The sequence below is a fragment of the Arvicanthis niloticus genome, chromosome 10, assembly GCF_011762505.2.
Source record: "Arvicanthis niloticus isolate mArvNil1 chromosome 10, mArvNil1.pat.X, whole genome shotgun sequence".
NCBI lineage: Eukaryota > Metazoa > Chordata > Mammalia > Rodentia > Muridae > Arvicanthis > Arvicanthis niloticus.
In genome coordinates, this window is record NC_047667.1 from 45,269,218 (window position 1) to 45,291,947 (window position 22,730).

Here is a 22,730-nt window from a genome sequence, read left to right on the forward strand (position 1 = left end):
AGACACCAGATGAGTGTCTTAAGATAACAATGCTGCCCTGCCTGCCTCTCTGGTTCTTTCTTATGCACGTAGGTTGGCAGCCAATAGGACCCCGCGCCATACTCCCCATAGGCGCCCATTGGCTGGGAAGCCTGGCAGGGGGCGGGTTCTGAGGCCTACCGGCAATCTCCTTTGGCTAACTGGCAGGCTGGGGTACCAGCTCTGTTAACCCTCCCAGCTTTGCAGCAGCGACTTTTTTCCCCCAGTAAGGATAAGAAAGAATTGGATAATTTTACCACTGCGTGTGGGGTTGGGAGTGAGGGTTGGAGAGTGTCAGAGGCTGAGAAACAAGAAGTAGACTGGGAACTAATTACATTTGCTTTGGTCTTCTGAGTTACAATAATCATTTGTCCCAGCCCATTTTGTTTGCTTGCTTAACCAGAACTCCCAGAGATGGGGACCCATTTGAGACATTTTCCTTCTAATTCGAGGTTTCATTTAGTTGTTCTGTGCTTTTTAAACCTCCTGAATTACTTAATTAGAAGCGAGCCCCCAAGTGAGAAATAACACACACACACACACACAGAGAGAGAGAGAGAGAGAGAGAGAGAGAGAGAGAGAGAGAGAGAGAGAGAGAGAGACAGAGAGAGGGAGAGACAGAGAGAGAGACAGAGAGACAGGGAGAGACAGAGAGAGACAGAGAGAGGCAAAAGACGATAGGAGTTTGGTGGTAAGATGGCCAGGCAGAGAATCGCTGGGCAACTAAATTGAGACACCGCACACCAGGCCTGTAAGAACAACAGCGAAGAGGAGAATTTGGGGATTCTGGGGAGACCTCTGAAATGGCCTGCGTCCAAAAAGAAAGAGAATTGTTTTGCCTGTGGTGTTTTCCTTCTGTGTGTCTCCTTTCACGCCAGTGGCTGTCAGGAAGAAGAACTCGGGGTTTTTAAAGGAAGACTAGAGAAAGGAGAACAGGACAAGCCTTGTTTCTGAGAAGCAGGTGCTGTTTGCTGAGCCTGTGAATCAAAAGGGAAGTCCCGGGAGTGGGTGAGGGAGGGAGAAGGGAGGGAAAGAAGGGAAGAACGAGGGATAAAGATATTAACTTTAATTGAATGGGTATGAATAACGTGTTTTTGATGTTCTAATAAATGTGTGAAGCTGAAATGCATCCTACTAACTGTTGAACCACACTAAATTTTGGAAAGAGACATTGTTGAAGAAAGGTCAGTTGAAAGTGGTATGGAATGTGGAGGAATTCCCACTGAGTCATGTGATGAGGAGATATATATATATATATATATATATATATATATATATATATAGAGAGAGAGAGAGAGAGAGAGAGAGAGAGAGAGAGAAGTGTCTGCATTTAGTTTCCTTGAGTTGAGAGCAACATCAGAGGTTGTTTTGTAAAGAATTAGACAAAAGAGGACAGAAGTTAGATATATGCAGAGGTAGGTTAGGTAAAAAGTCCCTTTAGCCACTCTATATGAGTGAGGATGCCTAGAAACTGCTTCTTATCTACAAACCCCTATTCCCACCATATCGGATCTTGACTTGTTTCCTCGTCTGCATCTTACCCAAGTTATTCCTTCTGCACGCTGCAGGAGTCTCAGCTATAAAACATGCCAGAGAATAGTGGTCCCGTGGAGTCCTCAGATCTTCAACTAAGATGACATATCTATGTAAAATACTGAGAATTTAACCGTTTCCCAACTGTGGAGCCAAACTGCTCCTGAGATTCCTAGAGATAGAGGCTCACTGAGCCTGACCCAAGTAAGAACACATTGGAGGTCAAGGTTCTCGTGAAATCACTTGAGGGAGTGAGGAAATGGACGAATGGTAGAACAGATGTAACTCATGGCAATGGAAAGAAGAAAGGTGCCAGGATTTCTCAAGGGAAGGGAAAACCGATCACATGAAAATCAAGTAGCTTGGCTGTTTTTTTAAAAATAGCCCAAGATAATTTAATGAAGAAAAATATCCATTAAAAAAACCTACAAATGTTCATCTGATGAAGGTAGTATGTGCTTTGAGGTAACTACTATTCATGTCATTTCCAACGTTACAAAAGCAAACCTTTGTTCTTCCTTAGTAAATCTAGTAGCCACCCAACGAGAACTACTATCCTAGTACCCACTGCCAAAAAATTGCTTGCTCTTAAACCTTGAAAATATAGAATATTAGGTTACAGTGCTCTGCACCTTATTTCTTTCACTCACTACTATGTCTTGGTGACATGAAGCTGACGATTATCTGAGTTAGTCCCACCCTTTAATTGTTACTGCACACATGCTATCATTTCTTCTGGGTAAAGATCAAGGAATGTAAATCACTACGTTTATGTTTTACACCAACAGTGTAGAAATTTTTGTGGAGATGTTTCAAAAGTCCACTTCTGTCTGAAACAGTTATGTCATGTAACACGACAGTGCTGAGGGCTATCATCATTGAAAAACAGCTAAATGTCTGAATGTGTGAGATCCTCTGCATACATAATCTCTTTTCCTTCTCATGTACGCCATGCAAGCTAGGCATTATTATTATTTATGTATTAGCATTATTGTTGTTTAAATACTACAAATAAAAACATTTACTGCAAGACACTGTTTTCAGTGTCTGTACTGAATGTGTATATGCATTTAAGTGGGTGCATTACTCTGTGTGTGTGCATTCAGTGAATGAAATGCATCGGTGAGAACAGGAAGTGATGAGATTTCTCATTTCCAAGATGAGACTGGAGGTTTATCTGAGGAGTTTGGACAACCTAAGGAATGAAAGGCACTGTGTTTCCTGTGAAGAGAAGGGCACAGGAGGAGTGAGAATGGGGAACAGGCTTATTTTCATTTGTGCATATGGGTGTGAACACATAGTTTGTGGGGGTAGCAGTCAGGGAATGAAATACTGCACAGTGGGCAATCAACCTAGGGGGATAAGCATATGAAATGAAAACTTCCTTAAATTTCCAAACCACCAGAATTCTGGTACCTGGGTACTTGAGTACAGAGTTAGCTTATAAAGAAAGCAATCCAACAGTATTATAAGAGTCACAAAAGAGGCCACTAACATTTAAATATAGAACAGTGGACCTCAAGGGAGAAGTCAAGTTTACACCTTACAAAACCTGGTATTTTAAAATGATATATTTTATTTAAAATAATTTTATAATAAAATTATATATTTAACATTTAGTGAGTTTATATTTAAATAGTATATTTTAAATAATGTAAATACTTCTATGTATACTATCTATAGCATGGGATATGGATCAAGACAATTGAGCTTATTTTCTTCAGGAGAAACTGAAGATGGGCAAAGTTCAAGTTCCCCTCCACAGGAGAGCATGTGGGAAAGCCTTAAAACACAGATGCAGCTTTGACACAGCACATCACCTCTACCTGTAAAAGGTGACTGAGACTCACCTGTATCTCCTCATCTCACTTAAGGTAAAGCAGCACCCAGGAGATGCTCTCTGGTTTCTGTGAGCTGCGATCTCTATCCTCATCTCTAAGTATTTAATTCCTGAAAAGTAGACAATATGAGATTACATCCGTGTGTACGGGAACCGTGTGCCTTGGCAAAATAAATTGTCTTTTTGTTCCTATAGCCCCTGTTGCTAAACTCCTCTGTGGAAATTGACATCATGTAGAAGTTCAAGATGTCAATATCTAACACTCTCAACTGTGACATTTTAAGAAGGCTCTAGAGTGACTTGTGGGAAGCCAACCCTCCAGTGTTACACTTGTGCTTTCTAACATAGCACTTGATCTTTTCAAAATCAGAACGACTTAAAAATTATAGTAGGCTCTGTAGTATTCAGAAACAGGAGGGCTATTCCTTCTGCCCATGCTCTGATGGATGCCCAGAAAATAATGGATGCTCAGTGTTTGCTGAATGAATTGCCATCATCTAAGAAATATTGTTTGTGCTTTCAGTTGCACATACTCTCTGTACATTGATCTCATCAAGCCCCTGACTATTTTATTGGCCTTAGTTTCTTCATTTATTAAACAAACCAATCCACTAAGAGATAAATAATCTGACAGTTGCACCCCATTTCTCACACTCCAGAGCCACTTCTGTTTCCTGGCTTTATTTTATCCCATGCAAATCACATTGCCTCTCTATGCACCATGCTTTTCTCAATGCTGGAGAAGAGGGAAAGATTTCATGGAGTCTTTATGTCCTTTGGCACTCTTAGGGGAGCAGTGAAGGTGGCTGGAAAGGCCATTATTTGACGTATCCTTTTTCAGTTGTTTGCTATGTTAACATGGTAATATACATATGTATTAATTTTCAGATGTCAGGGTCAGGTTTTGAAACAAAACTTACATCAATTCATAAGTTTTTTTTTTCTTTGTTTCTTTTTATTTCAATCCTTAAATGTGACTTTAAACTTGGCTGGCTCAACTAGATTGAACTATTCCATTAGGTTAATCTTGTGAAACGTATAGCACATAGTTTTCTCTTTTAAAGGGCACACACTTGCATTTGTCAATTAAGTCACGCCAGGTAGGTCAGGACAGCAATTGTTTCAAAGCTGGGGTCCTATTTGAGAAGGTGGTGATTTTATGTCTAGAGTAGAAACTGAGTACAGTCTTCCTTCTGGGATTTAAATCCTGAACAGATATGTTGGAAGGGGATACTTTTGAGTTAAATCATTGCTTATCATGTTGAAGTTCAGCCAGATATCAGATCCCAGCATTCCCCAAATGTTGCTTTTCTTATATCATTTATGTCACGCAGCATTTAAGGATGGCTATGAACTTTGGGTGATGGTGGTGGTGTTTCTAAGAATACTTAGTAAGGGGGGCTAAGTATGCTGTTCCTTTCTTGACAGAATTTGGATTGACCTTCAGAACGACCAGCAATGTTCTTTATTTCTTTCCCATGGACTATGGCTGCTGAGAAACTTTATTTCTCACATATACTTTCTACTCTGTTCTATTTACTGAATTTTCTAAAATTAAATGCTTACCGTTTATTTGAGCTAAGTCTCCTTTTCCCTATCAATCACAGCATCCGCATCAACTTTGTATTGCTTATTGTACATAGCATTTGTGACAGAGATGAAACGAGGCAGAAGCTGCAAGAGAAAGTTCTATTTTGCTTAACAGTATGAGTTACATCGACTTCCTTTTTTGTTGTTCGTCGTTTTTTGATTGCTCTATTTATATCAACATTGCAAATATTATCATTAATTATTCTGCAGAATCCATATTGGATCAAAATGTATCCGTGTGCATTTATCTCAACACCTTAATCAAACAGACAAATCCAATCCAACTAAGAAGTTTTTTTTTTGAAGAGGAAGAAGAGGAGGAGGAGAAGAAAGAGAAGGAGAAGAAAGAGGAGGAGTGGAGGAGGAGGAAGAAGAAGAGGAGGAGGAGGAAGAGAGGAAGAAGAAAATGAAGAAGAAGAGGAGGAGGAGAATGAGGAGGAGGAGGATAAGCCACACCCACAACCCCCCAAAACACTGGGTATATTTTTATCTAGAAAGACACCCCTAAACCCCTACACCTGCTTTTGAAGATGAGCCCTTTAAGGTGTGTGCCAGTGTATGCTTTTTCCCCAAGCCTTTTGGAAGATGCTGCGACAGGAGAGATTTTTGCATTACAAAGACGCAATTTTAAAAATGCAGAGCAGGTAGTTAATAACTAAGAGCCTGGGGGATGGAAAGGAGAGAGGCAGGAGCATCATCCGCCAGCTGGGGGCTGACCTGATTCCCTAGAATCCCCAGCTCTCTTCCTCTTTCCTCCCAACATCCTTCCTTTCTTTTTTTTACACACCCCCACCAACCCCCCTTTCCTTTCCCCAGATAAGCAGCTCTGGGAAACAAAGAGCCGGGCTCTCCAGACCTCAGTGCTGAAACCTAGGCTCTCTGAGAAGCATCTCATTTCGGGGACCAGGGCTTTCGAGCTCCGCGTCCCCTCCCCAACCTCCCCCGCCTCCCTTGCTTGCTCGCTGCTCCCTCCCTGCTGGCTGCCTCCCCCACCATCGCAGCGCTGGGAGGAAGGCGGCCAGGGCTCAAGATGGCTTTAGCCGGGCTCTGCGCCCTGTTCGCCTGCTGCTGGGGGCCGGTTGCGGTGCTGGCCACAGCTGCCGGCGACGTGGATCCATCCAAGGAGCTGGAGTGTAAGCTCAAGAGCATCACTGTGTCGGCACTGCCCTTCCTGCGTGAGAACGACCTGAGCATCATGCACAGTCCCTCGGCCTCCGAACCCAAGCTTCTCTTCTCTGTGCGCAATGACTTCCCCGGAGAAATGGTCGTTGTGGACGACCTAGAGAACACGGAGCTACCCTACTTCGTGCTGGGTGAGTCCCGGGAAAGGTGGAAGAGGCCGGAGGAGGCGCTGGACAGGCGCCCCCCCCGCCCCACCCCCCCGCGCCCGTTCCACACATTCACTTGCTGTGGCCACTTCCCCTCCCCCACACTACCTCCCTGGATCCGCCCCACTCCTGGACCTTTTTTCACACCCACTTGCAGGCCAGCACTTGGGCCTCAGTGCACCTGATGTCTCCCCACATCCAATCTGGAGACCTGACCCTTCTTCCCTCTCAGTTGCCTTGCCCCAAAGGAACAGGTTGCTAGAGAGTCTCTGAAACCTTTCTCAGCCTTGAGTTTTCATTCAGGAACACATCTGAACAGAGTCAGTTTCCAGCCCAACTCTCATAGGCCTCTCTCACTGCTTGATGACACATGCTTCACTTCCTTGGGCACCCAGACCCAACCACAGCTATCCCCCAGACTTTGGAAACAGGAGTTCTGTGGTCATCTTGTCAGCATGTGCATACTTTACTGCTAGGGCTGATCCTCACTCCTCAGGGCTTGGAAACCCTTCCAAAAATATTTTTTTTCTTATGAGCCTGAAGTTTATCTTAGGAAGTTGTACCTTCATGTCTAAATCTAACAACCTTTTTATTCAGGTGCCTCCACACCTCCATGACATATAAACATGTCTCCTAAGGAAATGGTCTAACTGTGTGGTCCATTATTACTATTGCTCTCCTCTGTTCTCCTGACTACCCTAGGTAGGTATAGCTATCCCTGCACACAGAATGGAATGGCTTCTCTTTCCTTTGTTTACATCTCTCTGATCCCTTTCTCCTAATTTTCTTAGGTCTCAAAATTTCTTCAGGCCCTGCATCTTATGTCCCTTTGACACTGCTCTTCTTGTTTTCATTACAAGCATCTTGCCAAGCATCACAGGCTCATGTGACTTAGGTAACACATTTCTCTACTTCTCCATCTGAAGCTTTATGTCTCTCCATGCTGCCTGCACCTACTGTGCATGCCATTTCATCAGAGTACAATTACAAAGTCTTACAATATGCTTCATATATTCCAATGTTATCCAGGAGAAGAGTTAAAGGTAACCAGAATGAGAGAGAGAGAGAGAGAGAGAGAGAGAGAGAGAGAGAGAGAGAGAGAGAGAGAGAGAGAGAATGAGAGGAGGGAGAGAGAGAGAATATCAATATCAATCCAGGATACTATCACATTTACTTAATGTCCTACAAATTCAAATTCACTTTGCAGGAACATGGTTCCCTGCTGGCCATGTGTAGGTTGAAACCACAGGTGAAATTAGAACCTTTCCTGCTGCTCTTCTTTTACAAAGATTCATCTTTATACTGAGAGGGAAAAAAGAGTAGGTGAGTAAACCCTCCTTTTTGAGCCTCAATGGAGAAGTAATTTTAAAGATTACCTGGTCCTATGAAAAGTTCATTTACAGTTCCTGGAGTGCAACTCAGTTAAAACCATTGAAGCCAACCTACACACTTGAATGGATTATTTTATTTATTTATTTATTTATTTATGCAGGAAAAATACCAATAACATAATAAGACTGGGGGCTGGCTAGCAATAGGAACAGTGGCTGTGCTACTCATTGCAGCATACAATTTGTTGAGTTATTCAGTGGATACAAAGTTCTGTTGAAGTCATGCTGATGTGCAAATTCAATCTGTTTGACATGCTTTGGAAGAATGAATGTGGGAGAATTATATGTTTCTTAAGGAGATTGTTTGGGGTTCTGCATGCAGTATTTACTGTGCATAAAGGTGCACACACATGGATGAAAGGGGGCGGTTGGGCTAGCAGCCACTCAGAATGCCACTTCTCTTTTTGAAGAATTCCAAAAGCCAGGCCTGTATATAGACCTATATGAGCTAGATGTCCAAAGCTTAGATGTTCAATAATTGGTTTCCTGAGCCTTTGTACAAAGCTGTACAAAGCTGCCCACTGCAGCACCCTGTGGGGGTTGCTATGGTAACCTGCTGCACTAAGGCATTAACACAGAGGAACAGGCACTTTCACTTCTGGACCAGAAAGTGCATGGTTGTTCTCCAACTTCCCAGGTGCCAAAATACTCTCAGAACCAGTGATTTGCTGGTGTCTGTCTGTCCATTTTGTCCTGGAATTCCAAAGGAGAAGCATCTAAAGGAACAGAAAGGGAGAGGAGTCCAAGTTCATGGAGGATACTTGTTCTTAAAGTTAACTTTTGGGATCCTGGGTGCTGCATGCAACTCAAGCTTCATAGCTAGGGAAATAATAATTTGCGTGTAGATCTTGTCTCACACTTCTCTGGTGGCAGACTTGCTTCCAGTTAGTAGCTATGGGAATTTATGAAGTTCATACTTCTTAGCTCTCTTTGGGGCTATCAGGACACAGAAGTTAACCACAACATCCCTGGCCCCAAGTATCTTCTACTCATCAGGAACACAAAGATACTTGTAAGAACTTTAATCATATCAAGTTGTGTGTTTGGATGTTGATAAGCATAAGAATGCCAAGGAAATAGATGCTCCTGGGAGAAGAGCAGTGCTTTGACCAAAATCAGGTCCTGTCACTCCTGGAAAAAAAATGAGAATAATGAAAAAATGAGAATTAAAGAAAAAGCAAGTGTTGACTTTCTTTTGCTTTGAGGTTCAAGTCCTACCATGTCAACGAGTCATACACACTTTTTTTCCATTCCAAGCAAGGACCTTTAATAAGTGATCTTGCTGCCACCTTTTCAAGGCTCACATCCTTACAAGTCATCTACAGTTTTTGGGATCCTTTAAAGACTTTGCACACGTCTTCATTTCCCTAGAGAGCTCTGTCTTTCCCTGCTTATGGGTGTCCTGTTGTATGAACATTGCATCTATATAACCTTTCTGTGAAGTCTTCCCTAACCCCTCCGCAGACCACTGTCATCTGGAACACTAATGCATTTTTTGTTTACAAAGAGTACAATATATATTGTACACACACACACACACACACACACACACACACACACACACACACACACGTATATATGAATAGAGTAAAAGGCAGATTTGACTTGGCTTTATCTAGAAGTGAAGGTATTTGCAATCATGTGGAAAGGTTAGTTAACAGGATGGTGGTGACTATAAATACTTGGATATAGAAATAACCTGGTTGTGTATGGAAATTACTCTGACTAGAGTGGAGCCTAGATATGGTAAGAGTGGGTGTGGGTGTGGGTCTGGAGAGTAAGGCATGGCTCTCCACAGGTCAGGCAGGAAGGGCTGACCTGACCTGGAAACAGTGAGATGGGGCTCCAGAGGCTATCTCAGCTACCAGCACTGTCAATTTTACTTGTAAGATGTGGTAGTGTAGAAGAAGTCCTTGCCACCTATTTTTGAGGTGAGAGTTGCAGACCGTGGTACAAAGGTAAGATGGCACTGTAAGTTACATCTTCTTTAGCTATATATAGTTTTGAATTAGAATGTTTATATTCAGGTCCTGCCATCTCTAGCTTTGCCTTTCCACAAATATGAATTTTATTGTGGCAAATTGTCTTCTTTATGGTACTTATCAGACAACTCCAAGTCAGATAATCTAAACCTCTGCTTTCAGATGTGTTGTGAAGGTTCTTAAAGTATTGCAAAGCAACTGTAATTTCTAACTAAAAATATTTGAGTACATAAGCCATATTATTCTCTTGGGAGATTTCAAACATTTACCAGACTAATATCTCAACTAAAAATTGTATCTTGGCTTTCATAGAAGTGGGCATTCCTGCTCTGGGAGCATATTTGATCTTGGAATACAGTTAATATGAAGAGTGGCATCCAGATTTTCAGTGTTATGGATAAGATGTGCTTATTACTCCCAATGCTAGCTGAAGAGGGTGTTCTGCTTCAAATCAACTCTTGAGCCTTTGCATCTATAGACATTAACAAAAAAAAAAAACAGCTTGTCCTTGAGCCTTGGCATCTTGCATTAGCTATCATGGATTTCACAAAAGTACACCTAAGGATTAATCAGCCTGTATTTGTGTAGCAAGAATCCACATACAAGATGCTGTCAAAGGTGTCTAGAGTAGTCCAGTGTGGTGGTTAAAAGAACAGTCTATGAAGACAAATGTAGTGTCAGCCTCTGGTTTACCATCCATTCCAAAGTGGAGAAGAGCTAAGGCCATTGAGGTAAACAAAGTGTTCAGGGTCCACTTGTTAATAATGGGTTGACCTGTCTATCACTTAAACTTAGGATAGTTAATATGACACTTAGTCCGTCCTTCCTTCCTTCCTTCCTTCCTTCCTTTCTTTCTTTCTTTCTTTCTTTCTTTCTTTCTTTCTTTCTTTCTTTCTTTCTTTCTTTCTGCTGTATGGTTTAATTTTTTCAAAAATTATCTTTTTACATAAATAAAGGATCCCTGGCAATGACAAAGATAAAGAAAACACATTCATCTGCTTTATACAAAGAAATCCTTTGTGTGCAAATGCTTCTAGAACATCTTTGTCCAATTAGTCTTTCCTCACACAAGCCTCAATGCAGAGGGTGAACTCCACCAAGAAACACCTAATAAGTTCGATTTGGTTATGATGAATTGGAGAGGTTCTTATTTCTAGTCCTGTTCCGTTACTACTTGGAGGTATTCTATGGCATCCACAGGCATGATGAATAAGCCAGTTGGTGATGACGATATGTCAATATTCTGAGAACTGTCCCCTCAAAATTCAAACAAAGTATGAAAAGGTGGAACCATGAACCCATGCAAAATCACCATGTTTAGCTCTCGTATGAAGCCTCTGACTTTTTGTTATATGGTCTTGCGCTGCTTAGAATTTACCATCAGAGCCCAGTGGGCTATCATGTAATGAGCAACTGGCTTCAGATTTAACACTGGACAGCATTTTCTCCTTACAGGTGGGCTTTGGACTAACCGTAAGCGATTGAAGTACTTCACTATCCCTAGTTTCTTCTCACACATCTTTACATCTCCCATTGAAAGAGAAACTTTAAAACGTATTTCCTTTATTTGCTTTGCTTCTCCATACAGTGAACTGTTTAGATTACCAGTGAACAAGTTTATATGGAATTGAAGCCTCATCTGAGACATGGTGGGATGAATGATAGCAATCTTACGCTGGAGTTTTCAACACTTGAACAACACATACAAGCAGATCACACTAATTTATAGTATTGAGAGGGTTATTATTTACTGTTTCTCCATAGAAATGTAGATTTTTTTACATCAAAGGAGTTCTGAATGCAGGAATGATGAATTTTTATGATGCTTCAAGTGTTCAAGATCTGCTGATACAGCTTAAATTCAAGACATTGGAGCTTATGAAAGAAAAATAAATACAAGCTTAATTTCTTTATCCCTCTTTGGAGGGAAGATTGAGATCTTGTTTTATAGAGCAAAGACATGTACGTGCATATGCATGCATGCATATGTATATGTATGCACACACACATTCCCTTCCTTGCTTCCTTCCTCTATCGATTTTTTTCTTTTATCCCTTCTTCCCTTCCCTCCTTTTGAATATGATTAAAATTAAATGGCTAGGAGTTTCTCAGATAACTGTCAGTTTGTGAGGACAGAACTTGGCACATTTTCAGCAGAGATATATTAAATCTTTTCACTTTTTCTTTTTAACCACATTCAGATAGATGCCCACAGATTACAACAAGTTAACCATCCAGAGTGTTAACCTATGACAGTTTCTAATGCATTACAATGACATCTATCACCATATTAATTTTATTACAAATATGATGTAGATTAAAATTTTTATAAGAAAATCAAAACATCTTCATGAGGATTCTTTTCACAGAAGACACTTCATAAAAATTAGATTATTGCTCATGGATATCTGAATCGATACCACAACTTTTGTAAAAGCGGGCTTAAAAATGTGACCACCCTAAGACCAAGCAGTTTCACTTCTGGCTACATAATGCACAACACAGAAAGTCTTTAGTGTATACCAGGAATATTCGTGACAATGCTATTGGTAATAGCAAAACCTACAAGCATCATTAGTTGAAGACAGGAAGTAAATTTGTTGACACTCTCATGATGTGTCATCATGTATGATGGGGTCATCTTGTGTGAGGACAGGTAGAGAGTGGTCAAATGTTTATGTAAAGCAAGGATACAAAAGACAGAATAAGCAGAATCACAGCTAATAGAAGATCTTGGTGATGGGGAGGAATAAAGAGAATTTTGAAGATGATGACAGAATTATTTTCTTTTTTTAGTTTTGAAAACCATGCTTCATTATTTAGAACATAGATACATGATCACTCAGGCTCTCCTCCTGTTAACCTTTTACATTAGACTGATGTTCTTGTCACAGCCAAAGAACCAGCTTTTGGCTTTCTGCTCAGGGTCCTGAGCACGATACTACATTCTGGTTACGTGTCCTGTTTCCTGAGGCTTCTCTTGCCAATGACAGGTTCTCAGACTTGTTCATAATGGTCTTGACTGGTTTTTAATCTTCCATTGGGATTCCTCTGAACTTTTTCTGGTAATCAGAAGAGATGTGGGAGTCTGAAGAAGAAGGCTTATTCTGTCATTTTTATTATGTGATATCAGCATGGCTGATCACAGGTGCTGTTGATCTTGACTACTTAGTGAGGCTGTTCTGTGAGGTCTCTGCTATAGAGGTTCACTCTTCTCCCCATTCTGAACTCAACTCCAGCACAATACATTGCCCACAGACCACACTATACTACCTATTTTATAGACTTAATGTCTTTATTAATTATTTAGAATCATCCTATATGAGAGAATTGTATTTTCTGTTTATTTATTTATTTATTCATTCATTCATAACAAATGGACTCATAAATACTTATTTTATACACTAGGAAATATTTATTTTATATTTGGGGTTTTAATTCAATACTATTCTATTGATTTTATTGTGCAAATTGCTTGTTCTAGCTTTGTCTAATGGGAACTCTCTTAGTAGGCTCCTGTGCATTTCACATGCCTCTGTTAGTGTGGATTTTTGTTTTGAACACTTTTTACTTTTAGCGAACATAAGTTCTTTTAGGTTTATCTCAGATATTCCCTCCACATACCTGAAATGGTTCTATATCTCAGGAACACTGATTTCTTTCTTTCTTTTTTTTTTTTAATAGTATTAAAAACCAAGATATAGGCAGCAGGAATTATTTTATGTACTGACTAGGTATATTGTTGTTGATGACCCTGTTATCTGGCACATCAAAGGAACAAACTATGTATAATGACTCGTCTACCCATGAATGCAGAGGCCATTTCTATAGGTAACATCTATAGGCGTATCAAGTTAAGCATCAGTTCATACTGACCACTTTAACGCTATTCTACTTTCTGTATTATTAATGGATTCATGAATCACTCTACAGTTTCTCTCCTTACTATCTTACTTCCACAATGGGAAACCCAGTTCTGATCATCTGCCATCCAGTTATTTAAAATTTCAATTCCAGAATACAGTTTGTAGTGGTTATTAGAACTGCTTACCCACAAATGACTAGCAATGAGAGTACAGTTTTTGGTACACTGTTTTTTATTTTTTTTTTTTTTTTTTTTGTTTTTTTTTTTTTTTTTTTTTTTGCTTTATTTTTAAACACTACTCATTTCCAAACTTGCTTAGGTCAGCACGTACCCCTCACTGCCTTTACTGAGAGACTGTTCAGACATCTATAATAGAGTTAATGTTTTTGTCACATTCTGTAGCCTATCTTAGGGACCTTGAATCGCCTGAGTGATTTCTTTTATTATAGTTTCCTGCCATTAGAGTTGGCTCTTGGCACTCTAAAGTTACATATATTCATAAATGCTCATGTGTTGGTGCCTCTCATTTTTTCTTGTGTGATACTATATCCATTGTTATGGTATTATAAAGTAATTAGACTATCCTACAAAATACCCTGGTCTTTTTTCTTCTCATCTTTACTGCCTTAACTCTAGACTCTGGGCAGGACTGAAATCTGTCTCTTCAGTTGCATCCAGGTATATTTTTCTTCAGTGTCTTTCTTCATCTCATAATTTTTCTTCACATGTTCAGGAAGTTATCTTGACTCCTCGAAGTGTTGATACGTTTGACACACACATTTGTTATCTTGGCAGAATTCTTGCCCTGATCCTGTGTGCTTACAACAGGGCCAACAGCGAACTTGGTAATAGGATTGTTTCCCAGTTTTTCAGGGAACATTTGTGGTCATTTGTTTGTTTGTTTGTTTGTCTTTAATGATGCTCATCCCCTTGATGTCTGCAACAGCATTCTTCTTGTAGTTTGTACCCAAAGAAGTTCATATTTGCTAAAAGTCTTAGTGAACATACATTGAGTGTCTCCTTTTTTAGAAAAATCTCTTGAATTTGTCAAAGAAGTTGTTCTGGTTGAAGGCTGCATACAAGTTTCATGTACTGACTTTTCTTTGTGTTTGTGCATATTTATTGTGATTACAATGTAGAGACTTATGCTAAAAATATTCCCCAATTCACAGCTTAGTTTTAACTTAAGTCTATTTAAGCCTCTTTCCAAAGTTTTATTTGTTTTTCTGGGCATCGATTTTACTTTATCTTTGTTCCTAATTTCTATTTACTGTTCCTTGTAAAAATATTTAGTATGTGTGTGTGTGTGTGGGGTATGTGTGCATGTGTGTGCACATGTGGATACATTTGGGTGTGCATATGTGTGTGCCTTTGTGTGTGCGCACGTGTGTGTGTGCATGTGTGTGTGCATGTGTGGGGGAATTCAGATGTTCCATGCGACACTGTACTTGTGGGGATCACAGGACAACTTACAAAAGTCTTTTCATTCCTACTACTGTGTGGATTGGGGGAGTTGAATTCAACAACTCAGGGCTGTATGCAAGCACCACTACCTGCCAAGTCATTTTGCTGTCCCACAACTAGACTTTACATTTTTACTTATTTATGTATTTATTTATAGAATGAGACTCATTTAATGTGTGATGGCCTTGAACTTCTGATCCTTTTGTCTCTACCTCCTAAGCTGGGACTACAGGTGTGCTTGACCACGCCCTTTTCCTTATTTACTCACTACTATATTTATTAAGATTTAATCATGCCGTGATACATGATTTTTGACCACTTTTGTCTAACAATAATGCTATTTTATGTCTGCCTTATCCAATATGGTAGTTTCTAATAACATGTACCTCTTCAGAACTGCAAATGTAGTTAGTGCAATGACGGAATGATTAAATTTTAATTTTTAACTTTGAATTAGCTCTCAGGTAAGCTCAGATGTATATGGTACTCAGACATATATAGCCTACCATATATAGCAGTGCATATAAGGAACACTGGCACCGTAGTTCAAAGGAATACAACTTTTACAGAACACCCCATTGTGGATATTGACCATATTTTATTATCTCCATGGATGGCTGACACACAGGTTGCTTCTTACTGCCTACCACCGGATACAATGTTGTGATTATTATCATTGTGCATATCTCTTGAGGTACTTTGGGGTAAAATTCATATATCATATGCCAGGAGGAGAATTTCTGATCATAAAGATAAAAATACATAACAAGATTGTCAGTTTGCACTTCAGTGGGTACATCAGTCTGGATTCTCATCAGCGATACGTGAAGGTTTCTATATCCAGCACTTTGTAGTTACCAGTTCACAGCTGTGTAATATTTGTCAGTCCACTAGACTAACATCCCATTGCTATTCAGTTTTGTTTGTTACAAGTACTCAGATACTTGGTAGGTTATCCTTTTGTTTATAATGTCAATTATAAGCATTTTACATAAAGTTGTGATTCGTTCCCCTTGATTATATTTGTTTCTGTGGTAATCTCATATAGCCTAGGCTGGCCTTTACTTCCCAAATTCTGGATTGAAACCTGTGCATTGCCATGAAAGACCTTGTTTGTTCATTTTGTTACTAGGTTTGGGAAAGATTTGGAATTTATAAAATAAAAGCATTAATTTTTGTTATTTTTTAGATTCTATACTTTTTCAAAGTTTAGCTGAGAATATTTTGTACATGTTTAAAGATTATAAACTGATTCATAAGTTTTCTTTTAAATCTTAACGTTTATCCTTTACATTTAAATGTTTAATAGATCATGAGCTTTTTCTGGTATGTGGTGGCATATTCGCTTGTTCAGATATACTATGTGAAGTAATACATTAGCTATCTCTACAGTTTCTCAGATGTTGGTATCATTCATTAAGTTGCCTCCGGTTTCCCTCAGATTTGAGATGTCACCTTTACTATATACCCGTTTGATAATTTTTAGATCTGGTTCTGAAATTAGGTTAAGATAAATAAAAGTTAGCATATTAAAGAAGAATTGAGTTTTTTTCTTTACAAAGAATATTTTTATAATTAAATGTTTTTCAGTATTTATAGAACAAATGATAGGATTGTAGTCTGTGATGCTGTGTATATGCTTTGCCCAGGGAGTGGCACTATTAGGAGATGTAGCCTTGTTAGAGTAGGTGTGATCTTGTTGGAGTAGGTGTGTCACTGTGGGCTTGGGCCTTAAGACCCTCACCTTAGCTACCTGGAAGCCAGTCTTCTGTTTGCCCTTGAAACAAGATGTAGAACGCTCAGGTCCTCCTACACCATGCCTGACTGGATGGTACCATGTTCCCATCTTGTTAATAATGGACTGAAACTCTGAACCTGGTGCCAGCCCCAATTAAATAATGTCCTTTATAAGAGTTGCCTTGATCATGGTGTCTCTTCATAGCAGTAAAACCCTAACTAATACATTGTCCTTGGATTTATTTGAAAACTAAATTATATACACAGATTTTTTCATTTTGAACTGCTTTTTCATTTGTGAAACAGTCTTTACCTGGTAATAATTAATTGTTCTTTGAATATGAAATTGGATTTTGTTTAATAATATTTTATGAAGAGTACATTTCACCACTATTTCTAAGTGAGGCTATTCTTAGGTTTTCTGACTGTGTAACCTTTGTCAGAATTTAGTATCAATTTTACATTTGCTCCATAAAAGTAATTGCTTCTTTTTTCTAGAACAATTTAAACAGCATTGAAATGATCTATGATGTCTAAATCATTACCTGGAGATGGGATGATTATAATGACCAACTTGTGAATTAGTGACTTTGTTAGTGAGATAATGAACACCTAAGTAATAGATAAAAGTCAAAGGACGCTGGGATAATGAATGGGTCATAGAACTTGGGTCAGAAATAATGAGCTATAGATTAAGGAACCAAGTAATAGAAAGAGTAAATAAAAATATAGGTCAAAGGATGTAAATAAATATTTACATAATATTTTGGTGCCATCTCTAAAAGTGGCAACACATAGTTGAAGGGACATGAGATTAAGCATGTACATCCTAGCAGTACCTAGTGAAATTCGTGTTTAACTCTTTCTAGACTGCAGGAATGATTGACACATTATCTAGCTTCCCTGAGACTCTATTTCCACTGTATGGAATTTAGTCTGAATGCACATGGCATCTTTTGGTACACTGCAAGTCAGCACACCGTGGTCCTGACTGAGGTTTTGGGTCTCTCTGCTTTCCCTGCATATAAATTCCCTCAGACTCATTCCTTATCCTATTGTTCCCTCTTCTTCTTTCTCTGCCTTACTCTTTTTATCTGTGTCCCCCTTTTTGTCCGTCCTAGTATTTCCTGGGTGACGAATGTTGTGAATCTTGATTTTTAAATTGCCCTAGGAAGTGAATAAAGCACATTTATGTATGTGTGTGAGTGTATTTTCAGAGCTCATGGGATCATGAATCTTGAGGACTAAGACCTAAGCAATAGTTAACTTCTTTGATCAGCTCAAAATTTAAGTAGATTATTGGGAGATGTCGGAACTGGTGAAAGTGTGGGCTGGTTGGAAGAGGTTGATTAGTAGGACTATGCCTTTGAAAGCTATATTTTGGTCATTACACTTTTTTTTTATTATTTATTCCTTTTTGCTTCCTGGTCCACATGAGGGGAAGAGCTTTTTATCCACCATATCTTTTCTCTGTGATGTTTTTGCTTTGCAATGGTCCTAAAACAATAGAGTGACCCTGTACTGAAACCTCTAAAATTGTGGCTGAAATAAGTTTCATTTCAACTTGTTTCTCTCAAATATTTGTCACAGGAACAAAAGTGTGACTAGCACAATGGCTCTTTTATTCTAGCACTACAAAGGGGCATAATCTGATGGAGTGTCATGGCTAAGTGACACACTGCACACTTTCAGATGTTCCCATGCCTATGGATGGATGGTTACTGTCTTCACCATGCCATTGCAGATTCTATTGGATGAATTCTCAGCATCAGAACCATGTATGGACTCCAGAGTTAACTGAATATAAAACATATATGTAAATATAAATCCCAGATATGGGGATACTTCTTAAGTGAGATTTTTAAATGGGCATGATAGGTTAGCTTTCTGGACAAAAAGAACTGTGTAATTATTTCTGACCCAAGAGGCTGTGTAAAAGCAACTAAATCAAGAGAGGCTTATGCCTCCCTCAGGTGACAATCCAAGGATCAGAGGTGAAGTTTGGCAGAATTTTCTGCTTTATTCAATTGTTTAGAAGCTTATGATCCTTCCATCCCATTCCTCTGCTATCCTTAAAACCAGTATTCTCCTCTGTGGTAAAGCAGTTCACAAGGATGCAGGAGCTTGCTGGAAGGGGAAGGGCAGATGCTCAGAATATGACTTTTTTAATTTAAAAAAGGAGGAAATGCCATATGCCATACCTGGAAATGCAATGCTAGCTGGGTGACCTGCTAGCTGGGTGACCACATACTAGATTTAATTCAAGAAAATGGAAAAACTGAAAAGACTCAACTAATCTCTCTCTCTCTCTCTCTATATATATATATATATATATATATATATATATATATATATATATATATATATATATCCTTTGCACACGGAGCTCGGCTATCCTTGCAGAATAGCAATTGTTTTGGGGAGTTTATCTCTTTACTTCTGCCACTCTCTCCCTTCCTTTCTGTCCCATTTGTTAGTGTCCAGGCTACTCACCAGTGATTGTGTTTGGCATTGGCCCTGTTTTTCTTTCAATCTGTCTCTTGCCTTTATATAAGTCTATTAACTGTGTTGACCTAGGTTAACAAGTGTTTTCCAAAAGGACAGGTGGTAAATATTTTCAATCTTAAGCCACTTGGTGTCTATAACAACTCAATAGATTATAGTGAAAAGGCACCCATAGATACTAGGTAAATATAATAGGTGAATAAATCACTGTAGCTATGCTCTGTTAAATTTTTTATTTAGAGAAACCAGCAAGTGACCTAGATATTATAGCTGGCCAACCTTTCATATAGACAGTACATCTAATATCCTGGTTTATAATTACTTGGACATCCCCCCACAATTCCACCTTTAAAACTGCATTTTGTACACATATCACTGTGGTCACACTCTTCTGATCCCTAAATGTGTCTGGCTCTGATACTGTCCCTACCTGTCATAGTTTCTATTTTCAGCTTCTCTCATGCTCTCTTCCATTCTGCTCCTCATTTGGTTCTTGGGAATTCTCCAGTTCATTGATCGCTTTGTAGTCTCCATCCGTGTGTGTTAGAACACTCTGACACCATCCATTCCCTAACATACATTTTATCACTATAGTCAATTATATTGTTTTTATAACTATTCAACATTCAGTGCTCAAATGAGCAGATGAGAATTGTCTCCCAAAATCTATGTGATTTTTCTCCCAGGTCCAGAGCAAATACTAAGATTTGTGTATAAATGCTCTTACTTGTATGAACTTGAGGCTCTATAATTATCTGAGGTATGATCTTGATTCCTTCCTGAAAATAGTTTATTAACTTTGTATTGACCTTGATGAACTTTCCCTCCCATTTCCCTAGGGGACTATTTTAGATTTTTGCTAAAATAGTTAAGTTTTCAATGTAATCCCTACATATTTATACTTGCCATGATGTCTCATTGGTTACCTAACGTTTTCAAGTTATTAGGCATAAATGGCCTCTGATTTCTCTGCAACTCCAACTGCAAACTGTACAAATTCTGCTTTAATTATGACCCCTCCCCCCAATTTCTAAGACTTTCTGTGTAGATATTAAGTCCCAACCATGACCTTGAATTCGACAACATCATCAAAATTAAAGGAGACATAGCCATGTCACAGAAGCATGAATTCCACCTCCTCTGGTACCTCACTCTTTTGTGCCTTCCTTCTCTTCTAGACTTTCACTCTTTTCTCTAGGTCTCTTTACCTACCTGCCTATGTGTGCTCCTGGCTGGCTTCAGTTCCCTCATGTTAACCACAACTTGCCCTTTCCAGCCTCAGCATAGTGCCTTTAACACTGTTGCTCTCCCTCGTTGAAGGGATGAGTGTGGGTTTCATTAGCAGATTCATAATAAGGCAATTGCAACAGCTCCAGGCATCACATCATGTGGGAAAATGTTCAGAGAAAGAGACAAGATTGATTTTGATCTTTCAGTTGAAAAAAAAAGGAGGTTGTATTGTCCCAGCAGGCCCTGGAAGCCACTCCTTGCCACTTCCTGGTCTAGTAAATAGAATAGAACGCTGCCTGCACATCCTCAGACCAGTTTCTGTCCAGATTGATGCAGTATCTGGTCAGCTCTGAGAAAAACAATATCAGGATCTGTTCTGACTTTGAAGTCAAACTCTGAGGCTCTTTGGACAGAGATCAGGTAAATGGGTGACCTCAAGGTCATTTTTACAACTCTCTGCCTTCTACTTCAAAACAGTGACCTACCATTGACATTTGTGTCTTAACTCTGAATTGTTTCCATTCTTTGTGAGTGTGTGTGTGTGGGTAGACATAAATGAGTGTTGTATGTATGTATCTGTGTGTGTTGTGTGTATGTGTTTTTGTATGTGTGAGCTGTGTGCTGTGTGTGTGGATATGTGGGTGTCATATGTATTTGTGTGTGTGCTGTGTGTTATGTGTATTTTGTGTGTTTGTGTGTGTGTTCTGTGTATATGCACACAGTGGTGTGCATATGTATATGTTGTATGTGCATATTTGTGTGTGTTATGGATGTATATTTGTGCATGTGTGTATTTGTGTGTTTTATGTATTTATTTGTGAGTGTATGTGCATGTATCTGTGTGTGTATGTCTCTCTCTCTTTGTCTCTCTCTCTCTGTATCTTAGGTGCAACCTCTTTCTCAAAAATTTCTGAGAGTTTCTTGCTTTTCATAGCACTCCAAGTACATTTCTTTAGTAATATTTTAATTCTAAAATAATAGTTTTCTCCATTTGACCATACATTTAAGAATTGTATGATTCTTAAAGGAAGATAGTTTCTTAGCCAAGCACAGTGGTTCCTAATTATAATACCAGTGCTACCCAGGGCGTTGATAGTCAGTTCCAGGCCACCCCTGGCTTCACAGTGAGGTGCTGTTTCAAAACAAACATTCCAGAAAACATATCCTTAACCATTTCAGTGCCACAGCATCGAGCAGGATGCTTATGTTTTCTGAAGTAGGTGCATAGTTGGCACATCTGACCTTGGTTCTGCTGATCTTCACCAGGCTAACTCCAGAGGCCTCGTGTCTAGCTCACTGAGTCTCAAAGGAATGTATCAGGCTCCCAGAGGTCAATGTGACCCTTGCAGAAGCTCTTTAAACTCTTTTTCATCATAATATTAAGATATAACTGAGATTTTTTTTCTGAGTTGATATTTACATTGATTTAGGTTGTTGAAACTCATGGGAAAAACTGTAGATACTGTAAGAGGAGTAAGAACAGTCATATCAACTGTTGTGGCAGTCATTGTACTTTTTTGAACCATACTCACGGGTTATTCTCACAGATCTGGTGTTTACTTGGGGATGACTGAAGTGAAGCAGTACACACAATTCATTTGTCAGCTATTGACCCTTGTCTACATGTTCTCTGCTAGTCTTCAAATGGGAAATGCACATTTGCCCCAAGCTGCAGTGTGACTGTCTGAGCCACAAGCTAAAGTACCTGTTTTTGTCTCGTCACAGAGTTCTTAGCTGAAGGAAAAACGGGCAGGAAAATTGTAGCTTCTCGAATGTATTTAGCAAAGCTTTTCTTCAAAATGAATAAAAAGCAGCTTGGTTAAATAGCAAACACTAACGGTTTTGTTGCCAATGCTAAGATTCAAGCTTTTAAGAGAACCATTAGGATGTTATAAAACTTGCGAAGGCCACAGAGACATCACAGTTTTCCAATACCAAAAGACTTTTCTGATGAAACCAGAAATAAGAGTGTGAGAATTGTGAACCTGTAGCATGAAGTGGGCTGATATTTAGACAATCTATATAATAAGTATGTTATGTTATTTTCCACGTATCGCTTCAAAAGCATGCATGAATAGAGAAAATATCTTTGGATTTCAAATTTAGCAGTGGATTTTTTATATCAAAGGTATACAGAAAGTTCACCTTCCAGTTTCTGCTCCCTCATAAACCCCCACAATGAAGAAATTACTTTTTGAGCTTTTATGTAGCATCGAGGAAAAATAACCACCATCGTTTATGATTTCA

The 22,730-nt window shown here is 39.2% G+C and overlaps 1 protein-coding gene across 2 annotated transcripts in view; it reads left to right on the plus strand.

Annotated features, from left to right (window-relative positions):
• The first annotated feature begins 5,799 nt into the window (after positions 1-5,799).
• Astn1 (astrotactin 1) overlaps positions 5,800-22,730 on the plus strand; it is a 305,388-nt gene continuing 288,457 nt past the window's right edge. The window contains exon 1 of one of the 2 annotated variants that reach the window (XM_034513161.2): positions 5,800-6,294. In XM_034513161.2, coding sequence (XP_034369052.1) covers positions 6,012-6,294 — 283 coding nt within the window. In that variant the 5' untranslated portion in view covers positions 5,800-6,011. The remainder of the gene's footprint in view (positions 6,295-22,730) is intronic. The other variant, XM_076941440.1, reaches the window with a different exon arrangement.